The 24,412-nt window shown below is 55.4% G+C and overlaps 1 protein-coding gene across 1 annotated transcript; it reads right to left on the bottom strand.

Annotated features, from left to right (window-relative positions):
- Window positions 1–1,474: 1,474 nt before the first annotated feature.
- On the bottom strand, window positions 1,475–20,159 carry MIDEAS (mitotic deacetylase associated SANT domain protein). Its single transcript, XM_004584406.2, has 11 exons — window positions 18,590–20,159; window positions 17,033–17,332; window positions 7,257–7,602; window positions 5,557–5,623; window positions 5,054–5,196; window positions 4,833–4,936; window positions 4,480–4,555; window positions 3,760–3,848; window positions 3,057–3,206; window positions 2,550–2,762; window positions 1,475–1,675 (listed from the first exon to the last, which is right to left on the bottom strand). The coding sequence occupies exons 1-11, from the start codon at window positions 19,997–19,999 to the stop codon at window positions 1,475–1,477; spliced, it is 3,099 nt and encodes a 1,032-aa protein (XP_004584463.2). The 5' UTR covers window positions 20,000–20,159.
- Window positions 20,160–24,412: the final 4,253 nt, after the last annotated feature.

Raw genomic sequence — 24,412 nt, 5'->3', positions numbered from 1 at the left:
TGGCTATCACTGCTACTGGCGAGCACCTCCCCAGCAACCAGGTGAGGGCTTGAAGGGAATTGAAGGGTGGGGAATGCGGATGTCAAGGTGCCTTGTTTTTGGATAAATGCACTCGGGCCTCTGGCAAACAGGAGGTCCCTGGTCCCTGAGAGGATGTTAAAAATTAAATATTAAAAGAATAAATAAATAGCTCCCAAATGACACGAGTCAAGGAACAAAGGCTCCTGTCCCAACCTAGTTAGGAGGCCTCCCCCTCCCAGAGAAGGATCCAGAAATCTCCAGCGTGGCCTGCCGGGGGCAGGGGGAGGAGGAGGACAGGAGGTGAGCAGGTCGGAAGGGTGAAGCAGGTGGGTTTAAGTGGCAGCTGCTGAGACAGGCACAGAGACAAGCAGAGAGCTGGCACCAAGGAGGAGCAGCCTGGGCCTCTCCCTGGGGTCTATTCAACTCCTGCAGCAGCCTCCAGGGCGCAGGGCTTGGCAAACGGGGTAGGCACGAGCAGGCTTCAGCCCAGGCCCTGCAACCGGCTGAAGGGCGCGGACCGCAGAAGCTGTGCCAGCCCCAGCAGGGCTGCCAGCAAGTGGCCAGGGGGCAGTGCCCGGTCTGGCTGCCAGCGAGGACAAAGGCATGGGCGCGGGCAGGCGCAGCCCAGGGTCGGGCTGGGCGCCCTCGGAGTGGCCGGCCCCCTCACTGGGGGCTGGGGGCGCGCAGCCTCGAGGAGGGGTGCCGACCTGCACGCTGCAGCAAGGGTCAACTTGTGCTTGACGGCCCCCATACAGTGGCTTCCGGGAGACCCAGCAGTCAGGGCTGAGGTGGGGAAGGGAGCGGGAGAGGCAGCCGGGAGCCAGTCTGAGGAGAACCAGGGGCCGGTCCCGACAAGCCGAATGCAAAGAAAACTGCATCCTGCAGCCCTTAATACCACCTCGGGGGCCTTTATAAATTATAAAAAATAAAAAGCCGTTTATTTCATTGTCTGTTTTTCGCCTGGCAGAGGCAAGTCCGCAGGACTGTCCGCACTACCTCACTACCTCCACGGGCCCGAGGGCTGGCAGCGCCTCAGCCCTTGTCGCCCAGGCCGCTCTCCTCACGCTGCGCCGGCTGGTGCGGGATGGCGGCGGAGGCGGCGGAGGCGGCGGCAGCGGCGGCGGCGGCAGCGGCGGCCTCCTTCTCCTTCTGCCTCAGCGCCGCCGCCTTCTTCTCTTGCTCGGCGTGGCTCTTCATGTGCGCGCTGCGGCTCTTCACCTTGTAGAACACCCTGTGGCCGCCCGGGACAGAGAGAAAGGTTTCTGTCAGAAGACTGGCGGACGACGCCGCAGGGCGCCCCAGAGTGCGCATGCGCGAACTTCCACCCTCACACCCCTCCTCCCCCAACGCTGCCCCCACTTACGTCACCGCCCTAGAAACCAGAAGAACCAATCAGAAGACAGGCTGGACGCGCCCCGGCTCGGCCTGCCCCGCCCTGTCCCATCCAGCGTTCTTACCTGCCACATTTTTTACAAGGGAAAGTATTCTCCTGATTCTGGGTCTTATTAAATGTCTCCATTTTTTTCTTCTTCTCCGAGAAAGGTAGCGCCCTTCGCGACTTCCCAGGCCCCTCTCTCGGCTTCTCTGAGGCCGGAGTGACGGCCGAGCCAGGGGCGTTGGATTCGTGACTCCGGAGGATGAGGATGTCATTGGCCTGGACAGAACGAGACACATAGAGAGCTGAGTGGTCTGAAGGCGCACAGCCCTTACAGTGGACTCCTGGGGGCGGCCGCAAAGGCCCTCAGGGCTCGGGCGCCCCTGCAGCCCCCTCAGACAGTGGGCTCCTGGGGGCGGCCACTAAGGCCCTCAGGGCTGATCTAGCAGGTGTTCGTGTTTCTGGCATTTCATCCCCTCCTGGAGGCCACTGGAGTACTGTAAGGGGATGAGGTTGCCAGGAATCCACACAAGGGACAGCTGGGCACAGTGACAATGAGCAGAGCCAGGACATGGGCTGTTCACCTGCAGGAGGTGCTGCCCAGGAGGGACTTGGGTCAGAGGGCCCTTGGAAGCAATGGTGTGTGTGTGTCCTGGGCCAACTCTCCTACAAAAGCATTCATAAAAGTTCCAGAAGTCCACCGAGGGTGTAGCCGTGACCACAGCTCTTGGTGCGGAAATAGCTAAGACTCGGGGATGCAAACAGCTGATGTTTGCAGTTTATGGGGTTTAGCACGCCCAGGTACACAACGCAATAATATAAAAGACTCCACACTAATTTCCCACCCAACCCCTTCCCATCAAGGATCTGGGGTGTGTGTGTGTGGAGGGGAATCTCCCACTTCCGCCCTCTGCAGACTTCATAGTTTAATGGAGAGTGTAATAGCCAACTAGAGTCAGGCTGCAGGCTGGTGTGAGCCTGGGCCTGCATTTCCTCATGTGTAAATGGGGATGAGAGCACGTGGGGCTAGGAGGCCACCAGGAGCTCACAGTCCAGAGTGCCCAGGGCACATCCTGCCGGGTTACCGCCATGCCATGCCCCTGCAGTACCCTCCCTCCCTCCCTGCAGCCCCCATGACCCGCGGTTTACTTACCGACTCATTGGCCTGTAGTGTCTGCGTGGCTTTGACAGCCGCAGCCCGCCGGCTGCGCTCTCGCCCCTCTTCCTGCTCCCCCTGATCCTGGGCCTCGGGCACCTCTTCCTCCCCCTCCTTCCTGGGCTCCTTCACCTCCCTCCTTGGCTCCGGCCTCTCTTCACCTGGGGACTCTCTTCTGGGAGGAGGCACCCTTGGGAACTTCTGCGAAGTCTACAGAAGGAGGGCGAGGATGGATGAGGAGGGCAGGTAGCTCAGTCACCTGCCGCTAGGGGGAGCTCACCAGGCCCTCCCACGCCGGGGACAGCCTTAAGACCAAGTAGTGCCAGGCCCAGGGACAGAGCATGCCAGTCCCTCCTATTCTTCTGCAGACACCTCCTTGGCCAGCCAGGGATAAACGGTAATCCTCTCTGTACCCCCACTCTCCCTGCCATCTGCAGCATGTCACCACCAGGTGTGACCAACAGCCCCTGGAGGCTCCCAGCTCAGCCCTGGCACACTAATCACCTTGATATCCACTTCCACCTCTTCCTGGGCTGACTTCTCGTCGCTTGTATCGACATCCCCAAAGGTGAGCGTCCCGTTGCGGCCGATCTTCACCTGCTTCTTGTAGGTGTAGTAGAACTCCACGCACTGGGCCACCGTCTTGGTTTGGATCTGGTGGGAACCCAGCTGAGGTCAGAGCCCTTTCACACATAACGTCCACCTGCTCCTGCTCGCCCCCCTGGGGGAGAGTCACCTTGCTTGGGTTGCTTCCCTCAGGAACGTCCCAGCTCTGCAACTCTCACCTTTCCCTTCCTTCAACCACACAGCCCTTAGTCTTTGGGACTGCTTTGGGCAGGAAGTGGGCAGGGATCCCTAGGGCAGCTGCCAAGGCCTGTCTCCCTGGAGGACCACCCCTTTCCTTGGGGAATGACACCTCCACAAGCAGCCCTCCCTCCTGGTGTGTCCTTCTGCCTATGGCAGATCCGGCCTGGTCTGACATTCACTCAGGCCTCCCTCTAGCCTGGGATCCTACAGCATGACCATGCCACCCTTGGGCCGGGGCAGGGGAGAGAAAGGCCCAATCTCTTGCTGTATGAATTAGGACATTAGCTCTGAAGTTATACTGTCTCAACAGTGTCTGGGGGTGACCCCTGCTTCCCCCGCCTCCAAGCATCCAAGACAGCTCCTGGCCCTCCCTGGCCCCTGAAATGTAGCCCCAGCTCACCAGCTTCTGGACCAGGAAGAAATCCTTTTTGTAGATGGCAATGCCCTTGTTGAAGAGTTTCCTCTCTGACATCTTCCACTGGTCAGAGCCTGCAGGACGAAGAAGGAGGCAGGGTAGTGAGGCAGGCAGGCAGGCCAGGAGGCACCACAGGGCAGGTCTTGCTAGAGTCATGAGCCCATCCATCCCTCTGGGGAATCTGCCAGTGTCCAGGGCTGCTTTCTGCCTTGCTCCAGGCACCCCCAAGCCATGCCACAGGGAGCCTAGCCTCACTCTCCTTGCTAGGGAAATGGGAACGAATATTAGAACCCTCCTGAGTGCATGTTGGGGATCAAATGGGCTGTAGATGCAACTCAGGTGCTGACAAAATAGAGCCCTAATGGTCGTCTGTGACCATGGTTGCTAGATAACTGGGCAATGTCCCTCTTGAAAGTATGGTGCCCAGAAACCAGACAAATCTTCAGCAGGCACCTGACGCCAATGTGGGTGGCACTCCCAGTTCCTGTCCTTGGATCCGTGCCCTGACCACAATGTCTGGAGCGGCTCCCACTTGCCCACCTCCCTGCCCTGTCCCTCCAACAGCACAGGGAGCCTCTGGAAGGCTCCCAGGACTACGGGGTCAGTCCTTCTCCATGGTTCTTGGCTGACCCCACCCCTCTCTTCACAGCCCCACGCTCAGCTCCATAACCCAGCCCTGAGCCAAGATGGGCAACACAGACGCACCTGTGTAGTGATAAGTTGCCAGCGGGTGGTTGTGGGGCCGCAGGGGCTTCTTCAGGAGCAGCTTATTCAGTGTTTCCTGTTGTGGGGGGAGGAAAGGTCAAGGATCTGCCACTGGCTTGGTACTTGCTGGTTCAGCCTGGGCCTGAGCAATACTCAGAGGGGCATCTCTCCAACTAGGACTGGCCACGCTTTCTGGCCCCTCTGACCCAGAATCTGGGATTGGGGTGGACATGAGGACTTGGCACAGCAGGCTCTAGGACACAGCACGAGGGTGAGTCCCTGTTTGGTCAGACTGTCCCACCAGCCTCCCTAGGGACCCCCTACTGCCCGTCTTGCCAGGACTTCTGGCTTACCAGGATGTCTCCCCTGCTCTCATGCAGATAGTGCAGGGCCAGCTCCTGGTTGGTGCCAGCACCAGGGAAAATGCTGGAACAGGCAGCGGTCAAAAGGTATTCCACTGGAAGAGAAGAAACCCCACTTAGGGCTGGCTCTGAGTGGCCGACCAGGGCCCGGCCCTCCTACTGCCCACCTCCACCACTGGCCTCAGCTTGCTGGCTGCAGGACCCCTCCTCACCTTGCCTCTGCTTCTCCGGGCTGCTCTCCAGGTCTTCCCAGGGCTGCCACACCAGGTCAGCCTTGTGGGGGTCTGCAGCTGCCAGGGAGCGGTCCCTCATGGAGGGGATTTCTGCTTGGAACCGGGAACCCACATTGATCCGCCTGCCAGGAAGGGGGGACGGTTGGTGGGGAAGCACAAGGATTAAGGTCTCCCTTGCAGAACAGGGAACCTGGACACCCCAGAAAGGTGAGGCCCGAAGCTAGGAAGGGGGAAAAGCAGCTCCAGATTGGCAGCTCATCCCCATTGCCTGCCCACCTAACTCTCCTCCAGGACAAATGCAAGCTAAGCTGGACCCTTCCTTTCTTTCCCTGCAGTTTCCACCCAGGAGTAGGGTGGGAGTCACGGAGTGCAGAGTCCCCTTCCTCCCCCCCACCTCCCTACTTCCCCAGGTGGAGCCTCCCCTTCCGCTCCCAGCCCCCCACCACATGCACATGGAGAGCCAGGGACAGGGCTACACTTACGGCTCGATGCTCACAGGGGTGGCCTCACCCATCACGGAGAGGACGGGCGGCGTGACCTCCGTGCTGTCTGTAGAACAGACAGCAAGTTGGCAACTTCTCCCTGCCCCTTCACCCCTCACCCCTAGCCTGGCTGAGAGCCCTGCACGCAGGCAGGACTCAGCAACCCAAGCATCTCTGCAGCCTGCTGGGACCCCTCAGGCCGTGGAAGTGTCTGGGTTTTCACACCTGCACAAATGGGACTTACTCTGCAGGCCTGAGGGGTTGCTCTGAGAACTCAATGACATAATGCGCAGAACCTGGCCGTCCACCACCTCTCCTGCTGCAAACCACAGGTCGGCCCTGGGCAAGCAAGGTCCCTGCCCCTGCATTGAACTTATGCCAGTACAAGGCAACAGTTTTTCAAGAAGGACACGCACACTTTGTAAACTTCAGGCCCAGGAACAAGGTGGGAAAGGGGCTTGCTGCTTTGTTTTCTGCCTCAAGTTTCTCCAGAGCTAATCTTTTTAAGACACTCCCTTGCTGCAAAAGACAAAAAGTCACAGCCCACTCCCTCCTGCCAGGGGAGATAAACCCTGACTTCCGGAGCCCAGAATACAGCAAGGGTCTCTTTCCAGCTGCATATCCCGCCATCCCTCACCTGCACCCTGAAAGTCGAACTCACTGCTTACCTCGTGGCCCCTCACTTGGCTGCATGGTCCCATCTCCATGCCTTCGCTCCACCCGCCCCAGCATGCCCTCCCTGCTCCAGTCTCCTCCCTCAGCAGGAGTCCAGCCCCACCCCCTCCCAAAATGCCTTCCTCAACCGCCCCAGGCCTTCAACTGCTATGGGCTTCAGATCTCAGCCTCACTCAGGCGGTTGCGGCTACTCCTCACAGGCCCAAACCTCTGTTCCTCCCAGGCTTTTGTGTCAGCTCCCGAACGACTCTGCAATCTGTTCCTTGCCTTGGCAAGAACCTGGCCAAAGCTTTTTCACCCTTATGTCTGGTGAATACCCATGGACAGCCGGGTCTCTTCTGCACTGCCTGTCTGGCCGCCATAGTGGCTTCCTTCTGCACTGGCCTGCCAGGGTGAGCAACTACCTGATGCAAACCAGAGGGGCCAGACCTTTTCTAGCCTGTGGACACAAGGGGGCACCCGAGAGCCACACCGCGGCTGAGGTCAGGTTCAGAAGTTTATTGGCTAAACGTGCTCTTGTGCACCTCCCACTTAATACTCCCTTTGCTCACTTATCCCATTTCTCAGAAGAAAAGGGTCCCTTTATGGTGTGGGTAGTATTTTTCAGCAGGTACCAGCCAGGTTAGCCTCGTATTACGAAGGTGGACAAAATGGATCTCCACACAAGAGGCCCAGAAACAAACACAACCACCAGGCATGATGTTTGTAGTCTTCCACCTGTGCTGCATCTAGCTGATACCACTGGGATGGGAGCAGTGGGTCAGGAAACCACTCTCCGTGATTCCCAGCAGCTAACTCACTGGCAGTTTCAATCACTTTTACTAGCAAAGAGCTTCAATGACATACACACAGAGGTCAGTGAACAGTAGAATCCGAAGCCACCCATGCCTTCACCCCACTCCCAGTCCTTGAGCCAGGCCAGTCCTCCACCTCCTCATCCCTCAGAGCTCAGCCTCCAAGATCCCCTTCTCCCTGGCCACTCCCTGACCCCCAAGGAGGGGGGAAGAAGGGGTAATGCCACTCACTGGAGCGCAGCAGGGTGCGATGGGCACTCTTGGGCGTGATGGGAGGAGGGGCTGGGACGCTGCTGGTGGATATGATGGCGTTGAAGTAGAGGCCGGAACCTTCCCGCACGGGACTGAGGATGGGAGGTGGCGTGTAGGGGGGCAGCTCGAAGCTCCGCTCGGATGGGTGGTCAGCCAGGCGGACCGGGGAGCGCAGGTGGCTCTGGTATGGGGTGATGTTGGAGTAGACAGGAGGGGCGATGAAAGTGCCTGCCTTGGTGGGGATGATGAGGGGCTCGGGGCGTGGCCGCTGCTTTGGTTTCCGCACAGAGGGTTCCCCCTCCAGTTTGACGTTCATGTCCTCCGCCTGGAGAAGCAAACAGAGCAGAGATGGCTCAGCCTCCAAGGTCCCAGAAAAGGGTGGGTGCCAGATGCCCCCTGGGCACACTTGAAAAAGAGACCAGGCCCAAAGCCCTCCGTACAGATTCCTGCAAAGGCACAGGTCAGCACTCTTTTTTCGGCAGCTGAACACCTGGTTTCTGTTACACAGCCTTCTTTTCCTATGTATTAGTTTTTAAATAAATTATTTTATAAAATGTAGCAACTATCCTTACCTCTGGATTTCAGCCCAAGCCCTAGTTTTCAACTCAGGCTGTAAAGTATGGAGTGGAGCAGGAGAGGACAGTCCAGGTGGCCCCCTGTGTCCTTGAACTCCACATCTCTGAGTTCAACCTACCATGCAGCAAAACTACTTATTGAGTAAAACTGCGTCTGGGGGCCAGCCTTGTGGCAAAGTGGGTAAAGCCGCTTCCTCCGTTGCAGGCATCCCCTGTGGGCACTGATTTGAGTCTTGGCTATTCCACTTCTGATCCAGTTCCCAGCTAAGAATAGTCCTGGGAAAGCAGCTAAGGACAGTCCGAGCGCTTGAGCCCCCGCACCACCATAGGAGACCTCTGTTTTTGGCCTGGCTCAGCCCCACCTGTCGCAGTCATTTGGGAAATGAACCAATGGGTAGAAGCCATTTCCCTTTCTCTGTCTCACAAACTCTGTAACTCTGCCTTTCAAATAACTAAGTCTTTAAAAAATTACTCCATCTTGCTATGATCTTCATTTTGGTAAACTGTAAATACCTCTTAATGGGATATGTGATGCTGGTTTCAGAGGTGGCAGCTTTACCCGCTGTGCCACAATGCCCATGTCCTCACAGAACTTCCGCTGTCAGAGTCTAAGTGCTGTCATCAGCGTGGGTAGCCCCTTCACACAGTCCAAGGCCAGCTCCCACTGCTGTGCATTCCTGGGGCCTCCATGGGGAACAGAAAGCAGGGCAGGAGGGAATGGAGGACTTTCCACTGTTCCTGCCAGAACAGGAGGTGGACTAAGTATGCCTGGGCCCTAGTGTGCGTGAGATCTGCCACTGGTAGGTGATCTGATTGAAGAACTTGGGCAACTCCTCTGTCAGGACGCAGTCCCTGCAGGTGAGCACAAGAACCAAGGTTAGGAGCAGCCCAACCAGGCCAGATTACAGTATCCGCTGGAATACGTGGGGTCAAGTCTGGGGCAGACCAGCCTGGGCCAGTTCATAAAATCTACTGGCAGATCTGACAACCAGGACAGGGTGCAGGACAGGCGGGTTGGGCTGCAATACCAGCCAGTTCACTTTAGGGCCTGGACTGGGGGCTGACTGGACTGGGCTAGGCTGCAGCACCAACCAACATGAATTGGAATCAGGCATAGACCTGGCTGGGCCAGGTTACAGCACCCACCAACAAATGCTGAGGTGAGGCAGGCCATGCCAGACTGGGCCGTAGCATCCATCAGCACACATAAGACCCAGGATGGGGGGCAAGTCTGGTAGGGGGGCAGTACAGGCTCCTCTGCTGGGGAGCATGAGAACTGGGACTGGAGGCAGACCTGGCCAGGCAGCGTTACAACACTTGTTGGCCTGCATGTGAACTGAGTTAGAGGGAGAACCTGGCTGGGCTAACCAACTGTATCCTCTGGTACATGCGTGAGCCAGAGTAAGTGCAGACTGTTTGGGCTTTGCTGCAGCATCAGCTGGCAAATGCCAGGAATGGGGCAAATTCTATTGAGCTAGATTGCAGAACCACAGTGTACCATAGCAGAGGAAGCAGAGCAGAACAAATTGAACAACTATTCCAGCCAAGCAGTAACAGCAAATATCTGGGCAAATGGAAACTGTAAGGTTGACTATGTCACTCCAATGGACCTTGGAAGGATTTCCTCATCCTTGGATCGGTGACATCAACAGCATTTCAGAACTATCAAAACCACCTAAGCAGAACCCTCGGAGTATGCTCCACACTGGGGACCGTGGAAAGACATCCCCCGGTACTGAGGCTTTGGGAGGCTGGGTGTGGTTTATCTCTCCCTACCCCCATATGTAAGAGGAAGAAAAAGAAAATTTGGAAACAATGGTCTTACCCAGTTTTCCCAAACCCTCAATATTTCTCACCCCGATCAACTATGTAAACATCATTTAAAAAAAGTCACTGGATTAAAGATACACAGTTCAGGTGTCATCCAAAAGGTTTCCAGTTGCAAATATCCAAGCAAAATTATGTCTTTCCAGGCTAGACAGTGCAATCTATGCAAACATAGAGCTTCCCCCAAATTTCTGTGAATTCTGTATGGACTTGGATTCCAACAGCCAATTTGACCCTGGGAGGCCTACTTCCATAGTTTTCTCAGCTGCACCTTTTAAACCCTTCCCTAATTTCCTTAAGATTCCATTTACAAATTATTGATAATGTTAGCCTTACTAATAGACCTTTTTGATAACAATACAACATTACAAACAAACAAAAAGAATGGAAGCCCCTGTTGGCTCTCATTGCTGTATTCACAAAAGGGGGCAGAGCATGGAGCCCTTTGTGGGTGAGCAGCCTCCAGTACACCTCTCTGCTGCATGGGCCTGCCTGGCCACAGCAGACTCCAGGGGATTGCCCTGATGCCCTGTGAGGCCCTGGCCTTGACCCACCTGTGCCCTGTTCCCCCTTCCACTGACCAGGAGATGGAACTGCTCAGAGGCCATCTGCCCTGCAGAGGAAGCAATGATGAGGAATGCTATGGAAGTACAGGGAGCTGCCAGGATCAGTATTTTCTAAAAGCATATGTCAACTATTCTGCATGCGACAGTCTTTTAGGCTGACACTGAGGTGATGCTGAAAAAAGCCAGAATCCCCAGGTATGATATCAGACACGAACTGGAACACTTCTGGATGGAATGATACATTTGGGAAAGTGCTTCTGGAGTTACCCAGCAATGAAGAGACAGGCAGCAAGACTGGCTGCATTTGGACCATGTGAAGGCTGGATGATGGTGGGGCACTGGCTTGCATGACCCCACTCAATTTTTACACATGGGAAGAACAACAGGATATATAAATCGGCAGATCCCAGCCACAACACAGCTCCCCCGGCCCCTCCCCCCCACCCAGCCTGATATTGTGCCAGGGCCACCGGGCAGGCCCACAGAAGAGTCCAACTTCAGGGCCAGCCCCCACCTCAGCAGCTAGGCTGCAGGGCGGGTCTCTTCTGCCTTCTCGGCATCTACTTCCTCATCCCATGCAATGGGGGCCCAGAGCTGTGACAGGGCTCAGGCTCCTCCTCAGCCAGGACCCAAGCCTCCAGCACCAGCTTCCTCCCAGCCAGAGCTCAAAACCCAGGAGAGCGGTCGGGGGCGTCCCCCCCATGGCAGAGCACAGGCACATACGTGGGGGGGGGGGAAGGGGGAGCTTCTGAACAGGTCAGAGGAAAAAAGCTTGGAAAATAAAGTGCCAAGATGCAGAAGGCAGTGAAGCAAGCCCAAGAAGTGAGTCCAGCATTTGGAACTATGTTTGTCCTAGAGGTGGACACAAATACCAGGAGAGCCCACTGGGAGGCTGAGACATCAAGCAAAGCTTTGGACCAATTCAAGGAACTAAGAGAATAAACCCTGGAGTTTAAGAATGTTTGGACTGGTGTTCCCAGGAGACACATCTCACAATAAAGGTTAGCCAAAACTAGGTTCGTCCCCTTACATTATAAAGCCCACTTATAGCTAATTTCATTTCAACTTCTCATCAAATTAAAGCCATTCAGAATTGCTGGTTTCTACGGCCTGCTAGAAGCCAAGAGAATATCATTTGTGGAAGAGAGGAAAACATCACCAATAATTTTTCATATATCAACATCTGCCACTCAAAACAAAAACAAACCCAGGTACACAATAAAGAAAGATGTAATCCTAACACCAGAAACAACAGAGAACAGAAACAGACTCACATTAATGAAGTTATTAGAAACAGACATTAAGGAAACAACATCTAACCTATGCAATAATTAGCAATCTCATGAAGGAACTAGAAACCCTGACAATGAAACAATGGCAGTTCTATAATTAAATAAAGACAACTAAAATACGAATGCAATAAATGGGCCTAATAACACATTACACAGAAGTAGTGAAATGAAAGATCAGACTGAAAAAAAAAAAAAAAAAACACAGGAAAGTACGTGACACACCAAATAGGGGATATGGCAGAGTGGCAAATGAAGTCCCAGAGACACAGCAGAGAAAATGAAGAGGGAAATATTCAGGAAAGACCACAATCTCTAAACCGGATAAATACAAAGAAAAACAGATTCATGCATACGAGCAAAACTGCTGAAAATTGAAGACAAAACACCTCAAGTCTTGAAAGCAACAAGATCAAAGATATCTTACATTCTGAGAAGAAACATTATGGCTGCCAGTGATTTCCCAGGTCTGTTGGCACACAGTGGCAGCCTGAGACCACAGAGTAATTCTAAAGCACTAACCGAAGGGCTGACACCGTGACTTACAGGTTAAGCCACTGCCTGAGATACCTGCTCTTGTATGAGTGCTGGTTCAAGTCCCAACTGCTCCACTTCTGAATAGCTCCCTGATACGGTGCCTGAGAAAAGCGGTGGAAGATAGTCCAAGTGCTAGGGCCCATGGCACCATGTGGGAGACCTGGATGGAGCTCCAGGCTCCTGATTTCAGTATGGCCCAGCTCCGTCCATTGCATCATTGGAGAGTGAACCATGGATACAAAATCTCTGTCTTTCCCTCTCTTTCTCTGTTGCTCTGCCTTTCAAGTAAATATATCTTTTTAAAAAAAGTTTAAAAAATGAACAATCAACCTTGAATCCTCTGCCTAGCACTGTTACCCTTTAAAAATAAAGATAAAAAGTTTTCAGATAAAGACTAACCAAATTCATTCCCAACAGACCCACGCTATAAAACTATTGAGGAATATTAAGGAATTCAAGCAGCTGTAATGCTTGGAAATGTGAAAAGAAAGGAGAACAACAAAACGGGTCGTCACAACTGGGTAAAACACTAAAGCTGCAAGTTCCCATTGATCTTAAATACACAGAGGATAAGGATGTCAGTAATTCTGTAAGGTGTATATTGGTAGAAAACAGAGTAAAGATGATAGGAGAGTCCAGGAAAAGAGAAAAATAGTAACTCCTATTAGATCTCCATCAGCCAAGCACATATATGTCAATCTTGAGTGGCCTTTTCCCTGTCTGTCCATAATAACCTCACTGTTCTCTGATGCATTTAGAACAGGACTAGCTCTGTACCATCAGTAAGAGAACCGAGTGAACCAGTCATGCCAACCCCTTTCGACGGAGCTTTGTTCTACTGCAGAAGTACAGGTAGGATGATGCCAAGGTAATTACTGAGACATAAATAAAGATACAGTGAGTAATGCACCAGCGTGGAAAAATGAAAGAGCAACCCGTGAAAGAGCAACCCTGATCAACCTGCTGGAAAACACAAGAGAAGAGCACAGGAAAGGCAGGGAGAGATGAAAGGCTGAGGGCAGATTTCCACCACCGGCAAGGAAGACAGAGAACTCCCAAGCAGAACAGAAGAGTCATGGCCAGGGGCTAGGAGGTAGTGCCCACAGAGCTGCTGGTCAAAGGAGACCTATTCTGCAACACAGTGCCTATCACTAATAATGTGGCATGGTACCTTGGAAATTGGTAGCAGAGATTTTAAAGTGCTCTTACTACAAGAAGAATGGTTAAGGGGCGCAACCTCGGGCCTGCAGGATTTAACTTCCGGCTGCCAGAGGCGAGCCGAGGGCTGCGGGAGAGGACGTCTAGCTCGGATCCCGAACCCAGTCCGCCATGTGCCCATGGCTCATGGCGGGCTGGGCCAGGGCGGCCAGTGCGCCATTTGGCGCCAGGCTGTGCCTACTGGCCGCCCGGCCGGGGAGCTCTGGGGTATTGGACATCTGAATCGCTGCTGAGATAGCTCTAGAGTGACCCCACTGTTTCTGGGATCTGAGTCAATCCTAAAGATTCCCAATGCCAGTAACTCTTCCTTTGAAGAACTTCCAATCCCTTAATAATGCTGAGCTTTGAACACCTATCAAGTAAAAGATAAGCTCCGGCTTGTGTAGCAGGCTGGCACCTAATGGTCCTCGGAGCAACCACGTGCAGGTGCGTGATTTACAGCTAGGAACGGTCCCAATCTGGGAAGCCACAGCTGGGATGAGGTTCCCACCAAGGGGTGTATGTGCTGGAGGGGGGGCTGCGTTCTATCTAGGAAACAGTTGCAGTCACCCGAGGCACTAGTGTGGGCTGGGATTGGATGCACCAGGCCGGTTCAGATCCCAGCACCATCTGGTGTTATGGAGAAACAGGGTAGATGTGGGACTGACTAGGCTGGGTCTCAATCCCCTTCTGAGCCATGTGTGAGCTGTATGTGGGTATGGACGAGCCATGGCTGGGCTGAAACATCCAACAACAAGAGTCAGAATGGGGTGAAAGCCAGCCAGGAAAAGCCACTGTTCCTGCTAGGACAGGAGGTGAACTGAGTAGGGTTGGCTCAAGAACCCCCTGGCAAGCGCAAAATCTGGCATTGGGAGGGGTTCTGATGGAGGAGCCTGGGCAACTCCTCTGGCAGGACACAGTCCCTGCAGGTAAGCGCGAGAAGCATGATTGGAAACAGCCCAGAATAGGCCATGGAAAGTTTCCCACTGGCATGCATTCGGCATGGGTCAGGAGCAGGCCAGGCTGAATCAGTTCATGTCATCCTCTGGCAAATCCGATCACCAGAACAGAGTGTGGAATGGGCCGGGTTTGGTTGCGACAAAACCAGTACACATTCTGGAACGCCAGGGCGTGGTTGCCTGTACTGGATATGAATGCAACACCCATCCAGCACACGTGAGATCCAGGAAGGGAGGGGCAGAGCTGGCGGGGGGGTTAAGGGGCTGGTCCCCTCGCTGGACAACCACTCCCACTGGAGAGTGTTGGCTGGGATAGAGACAGACACGACTAAGCAAGGCTGCAACACCTGTGCGCTGCATGTGGACAAGATCAGGGCCACAGCATCAGCTGGCAGAAGCTGGCACTGGGGACTAATTCTGTCGAGTCAAATCACAGGACCACCTAAAGAGTGCATAAACCGGGACAGAGAGACCTGGGAGGGAAAAAGTGGGTTCCCCCTTCTTGGGTCACTATTCCCGTGGGAGGGCATGAAAACTAGGACGGGGGCTGGGATAGCTAGACAGAGGCACTCAACAACATCTGTGAGGGCTGGATGGTTGAGTCGATTAGATAGAACTAAGCTTTAATACCCATTGACAAGTACCAGAGCCAAATGGGATGGGGGACAGACTGGTCTTCTGCTACACAAATTGGCAAACCAGGGTAGGGGGCAGGCTTGGTGGGGGTTATTGTGGGTCGCCCCGACTAGGCTGCAGCTCCCACTGGTTGATGTAAGGGCCGAACCAGACTGGACTGCAACACCCATTGGTTCCAGTGCAACTCGGGACTGAAAACAGAACCAACACAGCAATTGCAACCACCAGCTGATCAGGGTGATGGACTGTGCCGGGCCCTGTGCTTGCTAGAACGTACAAGAATCTGGTCTGGGAATACCTCAAAGTATCTTTGGAGATCTCCCCACTTGAACTGCTGGACTCAGAATTCTAACCAAGAAAAGACAGAAGACAGAATAGGACAATCATTCATCTCAGCTACATGTTGGCAGCGAAATATGGGACAAATGGAGACTTCATGATGGACCATATCAATCAGTGGACCACCTCATCTAGCGAAACTAGCAGTGACTCATAACTGGAGAACTATTAACTCCACTTGAGCACATATCTCAGAGCATGCCCCACATATGGGACTTGGGGTGGGCGGGAAACCGGGTGGGGCTTCTCCCTCAATACCCCCTTTTACCTCAGATACATGATGGAAACAATATGGACATAATAGCATTGCCCACCTCCCTATCCCCCTGAACCTTTTTTTTTTTTTTTTTTTTTTTTCTCCTTCTCTTTCTTGATTTTCCTTCAACTATAGTTAACTATGTAAAGATTGTCAACAACAATACAATAAAATGGATTATATATAAAAAAAAAAAAAAAAAAAAAAAAAAGAAGAATGGTTAAGTATGTGAGGTCATACGTACGATATTTGCCTTGACATGGCCATTTACTGATGCAAACACAGGCAGGCATTTCAGAAAGTTCATGGAAAAGTGACATTTGAAAGATTTTATTTTGGTACAAAAAAATTGAAATCCATACCAAGTTCTTAAAAAAAATTTTTTTTAATATAATGTATCTATTTTACTTCAAAAGGCAGAGCTTCATAGTCAGAAATCTCCCATCTGTTTATTCACTCTTCCCAGCGCCCACAACAGTAAGGGTTGGACTAGGCCAAAGCTGGGGCAAGTAACTCAATCTGGGTCTTCCAATGGGGACGAGGGACCCTACTACTAGAGTGGTACATCTGCTATTCCTAGAGTGTGCATTAACAGGAAGCTGGAACTGAAAGCAGAACTGGAACTCAGATCCCAGCACTCTGATATGGGATGTAGGTGCCCCTTGGAGCATAACTACTTAAGCCAATCACCTACCTCCACAGTTTTTCCATCAGACACACTTTCCATGAACTTTTGAAGACCCTCCTGCATCAAAACATCATGTTGCATGCAGAGTATATATATACAATTTTGTTGTTAGCCTTACTGTTTAAATGTGTTTCTCTATCTGAAAGGCAGAGTGACAGAGATTTCCATCTGCTGGTTTACTCTCCAAACATCTGCAACAGCCAAAGTCAGGTCAGGCTGAAGTAAGGAGCCTGGAATTCTATCCATGTCTCCCACCAGGCGAGGCAGGAAGCCAAGCACTTGAGCCAATATCCTCCGCTGCTTACCTGGAGGCAGCAGCAGGAAGCTGAATTAGAAGTGGAGCAGTCCACCATGGAACTAGGTACCTTCACCCACTACACCTAACATCAGTCCCAAGATAGGCTTCAGAAGGCATAAGCAGTATAGCAGATAGAAACAACAACAACCCTGTGTCTAATCCAGCTATAAACAAGAATGTGCCTACTCATGGAGCATCAAATGTACAGAATAAATAATAACCACGAAGTCAAAGAAACAGACAAAACCTTGGTCTCAGTGGTAGACTGCAGGACAGATTGCTCAGCACTGGCCCAACAAGCAAACATCTCTGCACTCCGGTCCCTAGCATTAAGGCTTCGACTGCATCGGGGGCCAGGTCAAAGTTTGCTAACTGGCACTGGCAAGATTCACACAATCTCATCTCCCAGTATGAACCTGTCTCACCACCTGGGGTCTGTACTTGTGCCCAGAAGTTAGGTTTGGAAAATCAAAATGGCTTCTTTGGAGATAGCCTCCTCCACGGCCAAGTTCTCCTCTTCCCAGGGGGTTTGAGGCCCCAGGCGTGACCACTGGTGGCAAGCAGGACCCTGCACCCCTTCTCTCTTACCTGAGTCGTCGCCTCTGACCCGGGGACCCGGGTGGACCGCCTGCGGGTGACAATGACTGAGGGCTTGTGTTCTGTGGGGTTCTGGTCAAGACCCTTCCCATCCCTGTCCATGCCACCAGCCTGGGCCATCTCAGCTGGGTCCACAGCCCGCACGGGCACGGACACGGGGATGATGAGAGGAACCAGTCCACTCTCATCTCGTGTGCGCTTAGCGGCTAAGGAAGGCTCAGAAAACTCCACCCCACTCTTGGCAGTGGAGGCCAGGACGCTTTTCCGCTTCTCCTCGGAGCCGTTGGTATCCTGGAAAAGAAAAGCAGGGCATGGAAGTGAGTTTAGAGAGGAAGTCCTAGTTGGCTGTTCTAGGACCCCCCACCCCCTTTTAGTCCAGGGACGCAAAGACGCACAAGGATCCCCCGTGGTCTATGACCACCTGGTCTTTTCTTAACCATCTCTTCTCTCACCACATTCCCACATACTCTCTGGGACCACCCTTCTGCCAGGTGCTCCCACCCAGGCCTGGAGCAAGAGCCCCCAGATGGCCATCAGTTGACAAATGACTTTTAAATGTGTTTCATTTAGCCTGCATAATGGGTGGCACATGACACACTACCTAAACACTTTTGTAAAATCTCACTGCAGCTTGGCCAGGGCAGTCCGCACTGCTCTCTGTGCAGCGAGTTATGCTCGGCACCCCACCACAACCCACCCCTCCTCGCACCCAGCAAGACACCCCCTCCCATGCCCAATCCCTCCCCTCCTCCAAAAGAAAAATCTGACTGCAAGGTACCAGTGTTGTGGTTGAGCTACCACCTGCACCGCTGAGACACCCTAAGAGTGCCAGTTTGGGTCCTGGCTGCTCCACTTCCAGCTCCCTGCTGATGCACCTGGGAAGGTAGCAGCAGTTGGCCCAAGTGCTTGGGCCTCTGGCCACCCAGGTAGGAGATCCGGATGGAGTTCTAGGCTCTTGGCTTGGGCAGGGCTCAGACCCAGCCCTTGCAGCCACTTGGGGGCATAAACCAGGAGATGGAAGATTTTCTCTGTGTGTCTCTCCCTCTATCTCTAACTCAGGGAGCCTGTGGTGACACGAACGATACGTGGTTTACCTGTTCCCCACAGGCTGATGGCAAGAAAAGTTGGTCCCCAAGCCCAGGTTAAGCTCTGCTGCCTCTGTCACATTGGCTTGGCCCCACAAACATCCACGGCAGAGCCTTCCTCTGGTGCAGAAAAGGGTCAGTGCTGGCCCCTGGGGCAGACACTGACCAGGCTTCTAGACTAGCGATGCCACTTCCGCAAACCCCAGCTTCCTTCAGTGGTAAACCAGGGATACACAACAGCACCTTACCTGATGGGCTTCTCGAGAAATCACTTGTGAATGAGTATTTAAAAAGCTACAAGCACAACCCAGGTGCTGAAATACTGCTCACTCTCCCTCACCTCCATTATTGTCAGTTTTGATAAATCAGCTTTATGGTGCTGGATCTACCTACAACAAAATGAACCTATTTGAAATGACAGTTCAGGGACCAGAGCTATGACATAGTGCGTTAAGCCTCTCACCTTCGCATTCTGTAGTGAGGCCAGCTCCACTGCCTTCTGAGCCAAGGTCAGCAAATTAGCCTCCTGGGACGTGCGGCGCCTCCGTCTGGTACTCTGGATCACCCCACCCCGAAGTGCCTGGCCACAGTCACTGCTGCCCACTGTCCTCAGGCTCTCCTCGCTGGCCGCACCCGGAGCCTCCCGCTCACGACCATTGGGTGCCAGTCTCTCTCCGTCGGCCAGCAGCTCCAGTGGGAAGCCCAGTGCTTCAGGATGGGGCTGTCCCAGGGGGCCGGGGGGTGGCTGCTGCAACGGCCAGTGATGCAGGAAGAGATTGCTGGTGGGTTCCTGTCCGGGTTGGGTGCCGGCTCCGTCCAGGGCGGTGGGAGGCAGGATACCCTCCTTGGAGAGACGGCGGGAGCGGCGGGGGAAGGCGACCGAAGGTTGAGGTAGCACAGGCTGTGGGGCCGACTCTGGTAAGAGGGCCTTGCGCAGTTCCGGGTTCATATCGGGATTCGGGGGGAAAGGGTAGGGTGCCATGCTATGGTGAGCCAGGTGTGACTGCCCCAACGGTCCGGCTGGCTGCAGGCCGAAGTCCTGGGGCTGCTGCGAAGGCGGCTGCTGCATGGAGTAGAAGTTCTCAAACAGCTGCATCTGCGGCAGCGCTGCCTGCGGCGGCGGCCCCTGCTTCTGTGGGGGGAAAGCGGCTGCGGCCGCTGTGGGGTTGGGTGGAGGCGGCGGTGGGCCCTGCCGGAAGACCTGCCGGTTCACCTGGTGGCCAAATGCAAGCTGGAAGGGCTGTAGGGGCAGCGTCTGGTTCGGGGCTTTCTTGGTTGCATGGAAGGAGTTGAGGGGAGACGGCTCCAGTGGCCCTTTGGGTGGCATCACGGGCCGCACCGCGTTGCCATAGCGGTCCAGCTGCGGGCCGCCCCCTTTGTCCCGCTTCAGAGCCTCGGGGTGGTTATAGTAGGTGGGGACCCCGACCCCAGGATGAGGGCTCCCCTTGGGTCCGCCGTAGAGGGACAGCCGGTTCCACGTGGCGTGTGGCGGAGGCTGGCCTGGCTGCGGCTGCCAGCTGCTGTCACTGCCGCCACCGCGCTCCGGACCTCGCCCGGGGGCCATCACCGAGTTGGGCCACTTCACCGAGCCCACCTGCTGCGACAGCATGCCTGGCGTGGTCCTCTCGTGCCCGTACACCACAGAGTTCAGCAGGGCCAGGCTGTTGGTGGGAGGCAGCTCCACGGGTTGTGAGGCGGAGGCAGCCACTGGCCCCTCCAGCCCCGGACCGCTGCCGAACTGTTCCTCCTTGCCCCGGAGTGCCTGCTGGGGAGCCTGCAGCAGGGGTGGCTGCTCCTTGGGAGCCGCGTCCTGATCCCCAAAGAGGCACCGCTTCCGTTTGTTCTGAGCCTTGGGCTGGGCCTGGAGGTTCATGGTGTGGCCAACTGAGCCCAAGTGAAATCCACTTCACCAGCTGCCCATGCCCCCCCCCGGGGAAGTGGGGGGAGGGACAACAACTGCTGGAAGCCTGGCCCAGTCGGGTGGGGGGGGCTAAGACTGTGCGAGACGCTACAGCACTGGAGAACCAACCAGCGTCCGACCGTCCTCTGTCACCTTTCAGAGACACTCTGGGCTGCTCTGCTTCTCTCTGCCGTTCATGGTGCTCACGGAGTCCTGGAGCCTACAGGAGGGAAAACAGCCACAGGATCAGCCACAGCCTCTCACATCAGGGGATGTCACAGCACAAGCCTGACCAGGAGCTCTCCAAAGTCACAGAAATGAGCCCAGGGCCATCAGGCAGGTACAGCTGCAGGTCTACCTGTAGAGGAGCGCCGCTCCCAGATCCTAGTGGAATCACCTCCCACTCTACCACCTACTGTAACCCGGGACTAGCGACACCAGGTGGTGTGGCTGGTGCACTGCACAAAGAAAGCACCTGCCAAGAAAGCTGACTTCCGCACCCAGCCTTTCTGACCACGCTGGGAAAGGGGGCAGCAAGGGGTTACCTTCCCTTGAACCAAGTGCTAGTCCCCACCTCCCTACACACCCGCCCCAGGGTAGCCAGGCCTGGCCCTGCGGCACACCATAGCTCTGCACCACACCCTGCCAGGATCTCTCTCTAACATCCCAAAGTACATGGCACACGCAAGAAGTGGGAGGAGAGGTCCATTTCCAACATGGGCACCCCTTCCATGCAGCACCCTCCACCCCCACCCAACCCTTGGCAGTGTCCAGGACCCAGGGCTAGGTTCACAGTCCTTTTACACTGAGCCCTGCAGGTGTCAGATGAGGCCCCAGAAGGGTGTCTGTGGTCCTGGCCCCACCCCTGGGAAGAGCTGCTGGGTGGGGCCCAGCCGGGAGTCTTTCTCAAACTCACAGGGAACCTGTTTTGCAGCCCTGGCTGGCTGGAGGCAAGATCCCCGCCAGAACTGAGGCCAGCAGCTGCCTGCTGCCCCCTCCTAGGAGATCCTGAGCACAGACCGGTGTTATGCAAATACAAGGGTGTGTGTGTGTTTGTGCGTGACACTGCGCTAGGAATTAGGGCCCAACTGGGTTTTCAGTGATAAAGTAAGACTACAGTGTTCACAATCTGTCTCAGTTTTTTTTTTTTTCAAAAGCTTGTTCTGCTTATCCTACTAGCGAACAGACAGAATCCAGACCTGTATTTCACAACTCACAAAGCTGCTTGCACCGACAGCTATTGTTACAGTAGCTGCTGGGAGGGGGGAAGGGAAGGGGAGGGAGAAGGGAGGAGGGCACCACATGGCCCACCTCTTCCTAACAACGAGCCACGACTGGGAGGGTGGCCAGGGGCCGCGGGGCTCATGAGGCAGCTCTGGAGACGACCTCTGCAGGCCCAGTGACCCAGGCCCTGGAGGTCCAGCAGTGCCAACAGTTCCCAGGAAGCCAGCAGAAGGCAGGGGCAGGGCGGGCCAAAGCGGGACTCCAGCCTGCCGTGTCCCCGCCCCGGGGTCCGGGCACGCCCCTCGGCCTGGCGGGCAGGCGCAGCGCTATCGAGGCGCGCACGCTTCCGTAGCTCGGTAGCTCGGCGCGCCCGGGCCGCCCGGCCGGCCGGCGTGACTCAGAGTGGAGGCCCCCTCCCTCTCCGTCTTTCACTTTCACCCAGCACCCAGAAGGGGAGTCAGTTCCTCCTCGGTTTCCTTCCTCTGCTTCCCGACCCTGCTGGGAGCCGCAGAGATTATCCCCGCGTGCACCCGCCGATGGAAGCTGGGCGGGAGGGAGGTGCGGGGGTTGGGAGAGACAAAGGCGAGAAGAGCCTCCCCAAGTCCCTCCCAGTTCCCCGGGCCCCCATTCCCCTGTAGGTGGGAGAAATGACGAGCTAATGGCCCTTTGAGCCAACCCCTTTTTCTTGCCTTTGGAATTCTGAGCGGAGAAAGCTAGCGCAAACAGCCCCCTGGGCGGCCCGGAGGAGCGGTAGGGTGGGTCGGCGTGGCCCCACCTCTCCCGGCGACTATTTAGAAGCAGGCCTCTGCAGAGTCAGACAGAGGAAGGAAGGAAGAGCTTGTGAGGGGACGGGCGGGGTGGGCACCACAAGGCATTACGCCTTCCCCCGCCGCCAGCGCAGCCACAAGAGGGGCCCCATGTGGCCCGCAGGCCTGAATGCACGTGCCAGCATGTGCCTGTGCAAGGGGCCCCAACACCGGGATGGCTGCCCGAGGAGCTGGGGAGGCCTGCAGTTCTCACAGGGGTGTACCCACAGCCCACTGCACAGTCAGCCTGCAGAGTTGGGCCCAGCTGGTCGGCCTCACACACCCTCCCCTGCCCAACATGGAGGGCCTGTACTCAGGCACCCCGAGATGGTTTCTGAAGCTGCAGCTGGGACTTACTTAGAGCACATCAAAGGGCTTGGTTGAGGGGGTTGAATCCCCCCAGAAACTTCCTGCTAAGGGCCTCTCCGTCAGTCCCCCCCCCACACACACAGGGGAGCACTGAACACAGATCCTCAGGGTCCTACAGGACTGGGACTCCCCAGGGAAAAAAGACCACTCATGGTCTGGGGCCTAGGGGGTGGCGGGGAGGAAGGGTGGAGGGGCGCTGCCAGGCAGGAGGATGCTAACAAGCAGTCACAGTGCTAATAACAATGTGCACCTGCGCCAGCCTAGGCCTGGGGAAGGCAGGCAGGCGTTGCTACCTTCACCAGCGGTGCAGGTTTGGAGGGGCCAAGCCACTCGCCTGCAATCACCCAGTAATTCCGCCGCAGAGTCAGCACTTCAACCCAGGCCTCTCTGACTCCAAACTCAAACTCTTCGAAGATAGGCACCACTTCCTTCCCCAGCACACACTTCACAGCCCCACTGCATGTGTGCAGGCATGCAGGCAAGGTCTCCCATAAGTGGACAGCCCTCCTCCTCGGCGCCGGGGAGCCCTTGGCCGGTAATCCTAGTTACCCCCAATAAAGCAGACCCCTCCAAACCTACAGGAGCCTCACCATAATCCTCCCTTCCCCAATACAGCAGACCCCTTCAAACCTACAGGAGCCTCACCAGAGGGTCAGCAGGCTTGTGATGTCCACCTCCCGGGAGCCCTGACCCCCCCTCCCCTCGCCAGTGTTTCCGCCTCTCCTGCTGGCTGCTGCAGCCCCACCCTCTGGGCCTGGGCTGCTGGTGGGACTCCCAGCAGAGACCCCACCGTCATCTCCTGGCCTGCAAGTCTGGGCAGGCCTCAGCCACTTCCTCCTCACTTCCCACTCTCTGTCCCTTGGGTGCAAGGCAGCCAAGCCCTGTTTTGTGAGGAACCACAGGGAGACCACCTTCTCCACAGGCTGCCAAGCCTCATGTTGCAGGGACTAGGGCATAAAGAGGAACCCCTGCAAACAGCTCATCCAAATGGCAGGGAGGAGGGGAGAGGAGGAGGGGCAGCAGCAGGACCTCCGGCAGCACAGGGCAGAAGGAAGCCCGCAGGCCCCAGGGACTCCAGACATTGCAGCGGGCCCCATTGGCCTTGCTCACTTTGCTTTCTCTTCTGCAGCCAGTCCCTGACCAGACCTCCCCTCGCCACCCCCATAGGAACTCCTGAGGCTTTCTGGGGGATCCATGGCCAGAGGCACCCGCTCTCGATGGAAAAGCAGCACACGTCAAAAAGCCAGTGCTGAAACCACAACGTGTGTTCTGCAGACACAGCACAGGAGAAGGTGCTAGGGAGGCTTGGCATGGCTGCAAGGATGGCAGCCAACACACACAACCCACTCACAACAGTCCAGTGCTCTGGCCATGGGACACGGGCCAGGTCATAGCCGCTAAAGGGACCAGGCCCGTCACCAACCTTCTTGGGACATTTGGGGCATTCATCTGACAAACATGACCCTTGTAAGTCAAGGTCACACAGGCCAAGGAGGAAGTGCCCAGCTTGACCCTAGCAGCTGTGGGTTCTGATCAGATCACAAGAGCCGCCTGGAAGGCCCCTGACTGCTCCAGCTTTTAAAGCTCCAAGCTCAGGGCTATAGTAAGCTAAGCCTCCACCCGTGGCGCTAGTATCCTGGCATCCCATATGGGCACTGATTTGAGTCTCACTGGCTCCACTTCCGATCCAACTCCCTACTGATGGCTTGGGAAAGCAGCAGAAGATGGACTCTGCACCCACATGGGAGGCCTGGAGGAAGCTGCTGCCTCTTGGCTTCAGACCAGCCTGGCTCCGGCCTTTGCAGCCATTTAAGGAATGGAGTGGACAAGGGGATAGAGTTGTCTCTCAGTGTAAATCTGCCTTTCATATCAATCAAAAGCCATGCATGCTGCAGAGGCTCAACATTGGGCAAAGGGAGAGATGGACCCCCACCCAAGGGCAAGATGGACCCGGACCCCGACGCAGCAGCTGCCAAGGGCCTGAGTC

The sequence above is a fragment of the Ochotona princeps genome, chromosome 26 (assembly GCF_030435755.1).
Source record: "Ochotona princeps isolate mOchPri1 chromosome 26, mOchPri1.hap1, whole genome shotgun sequence".
In the NCBI taxonomy this organism is placed as follows: domain Eukaryota; kingdom Metazoa; phylum Chordata; class Mammalia; order Lagomorpha; family Ochotonidae; genus Ochotona; species Ochotona princeps.
Note: the sequence above shows the minus strand (reverse complement) of the source record. Positions and strands in the feature narration are given on the sequence as shown.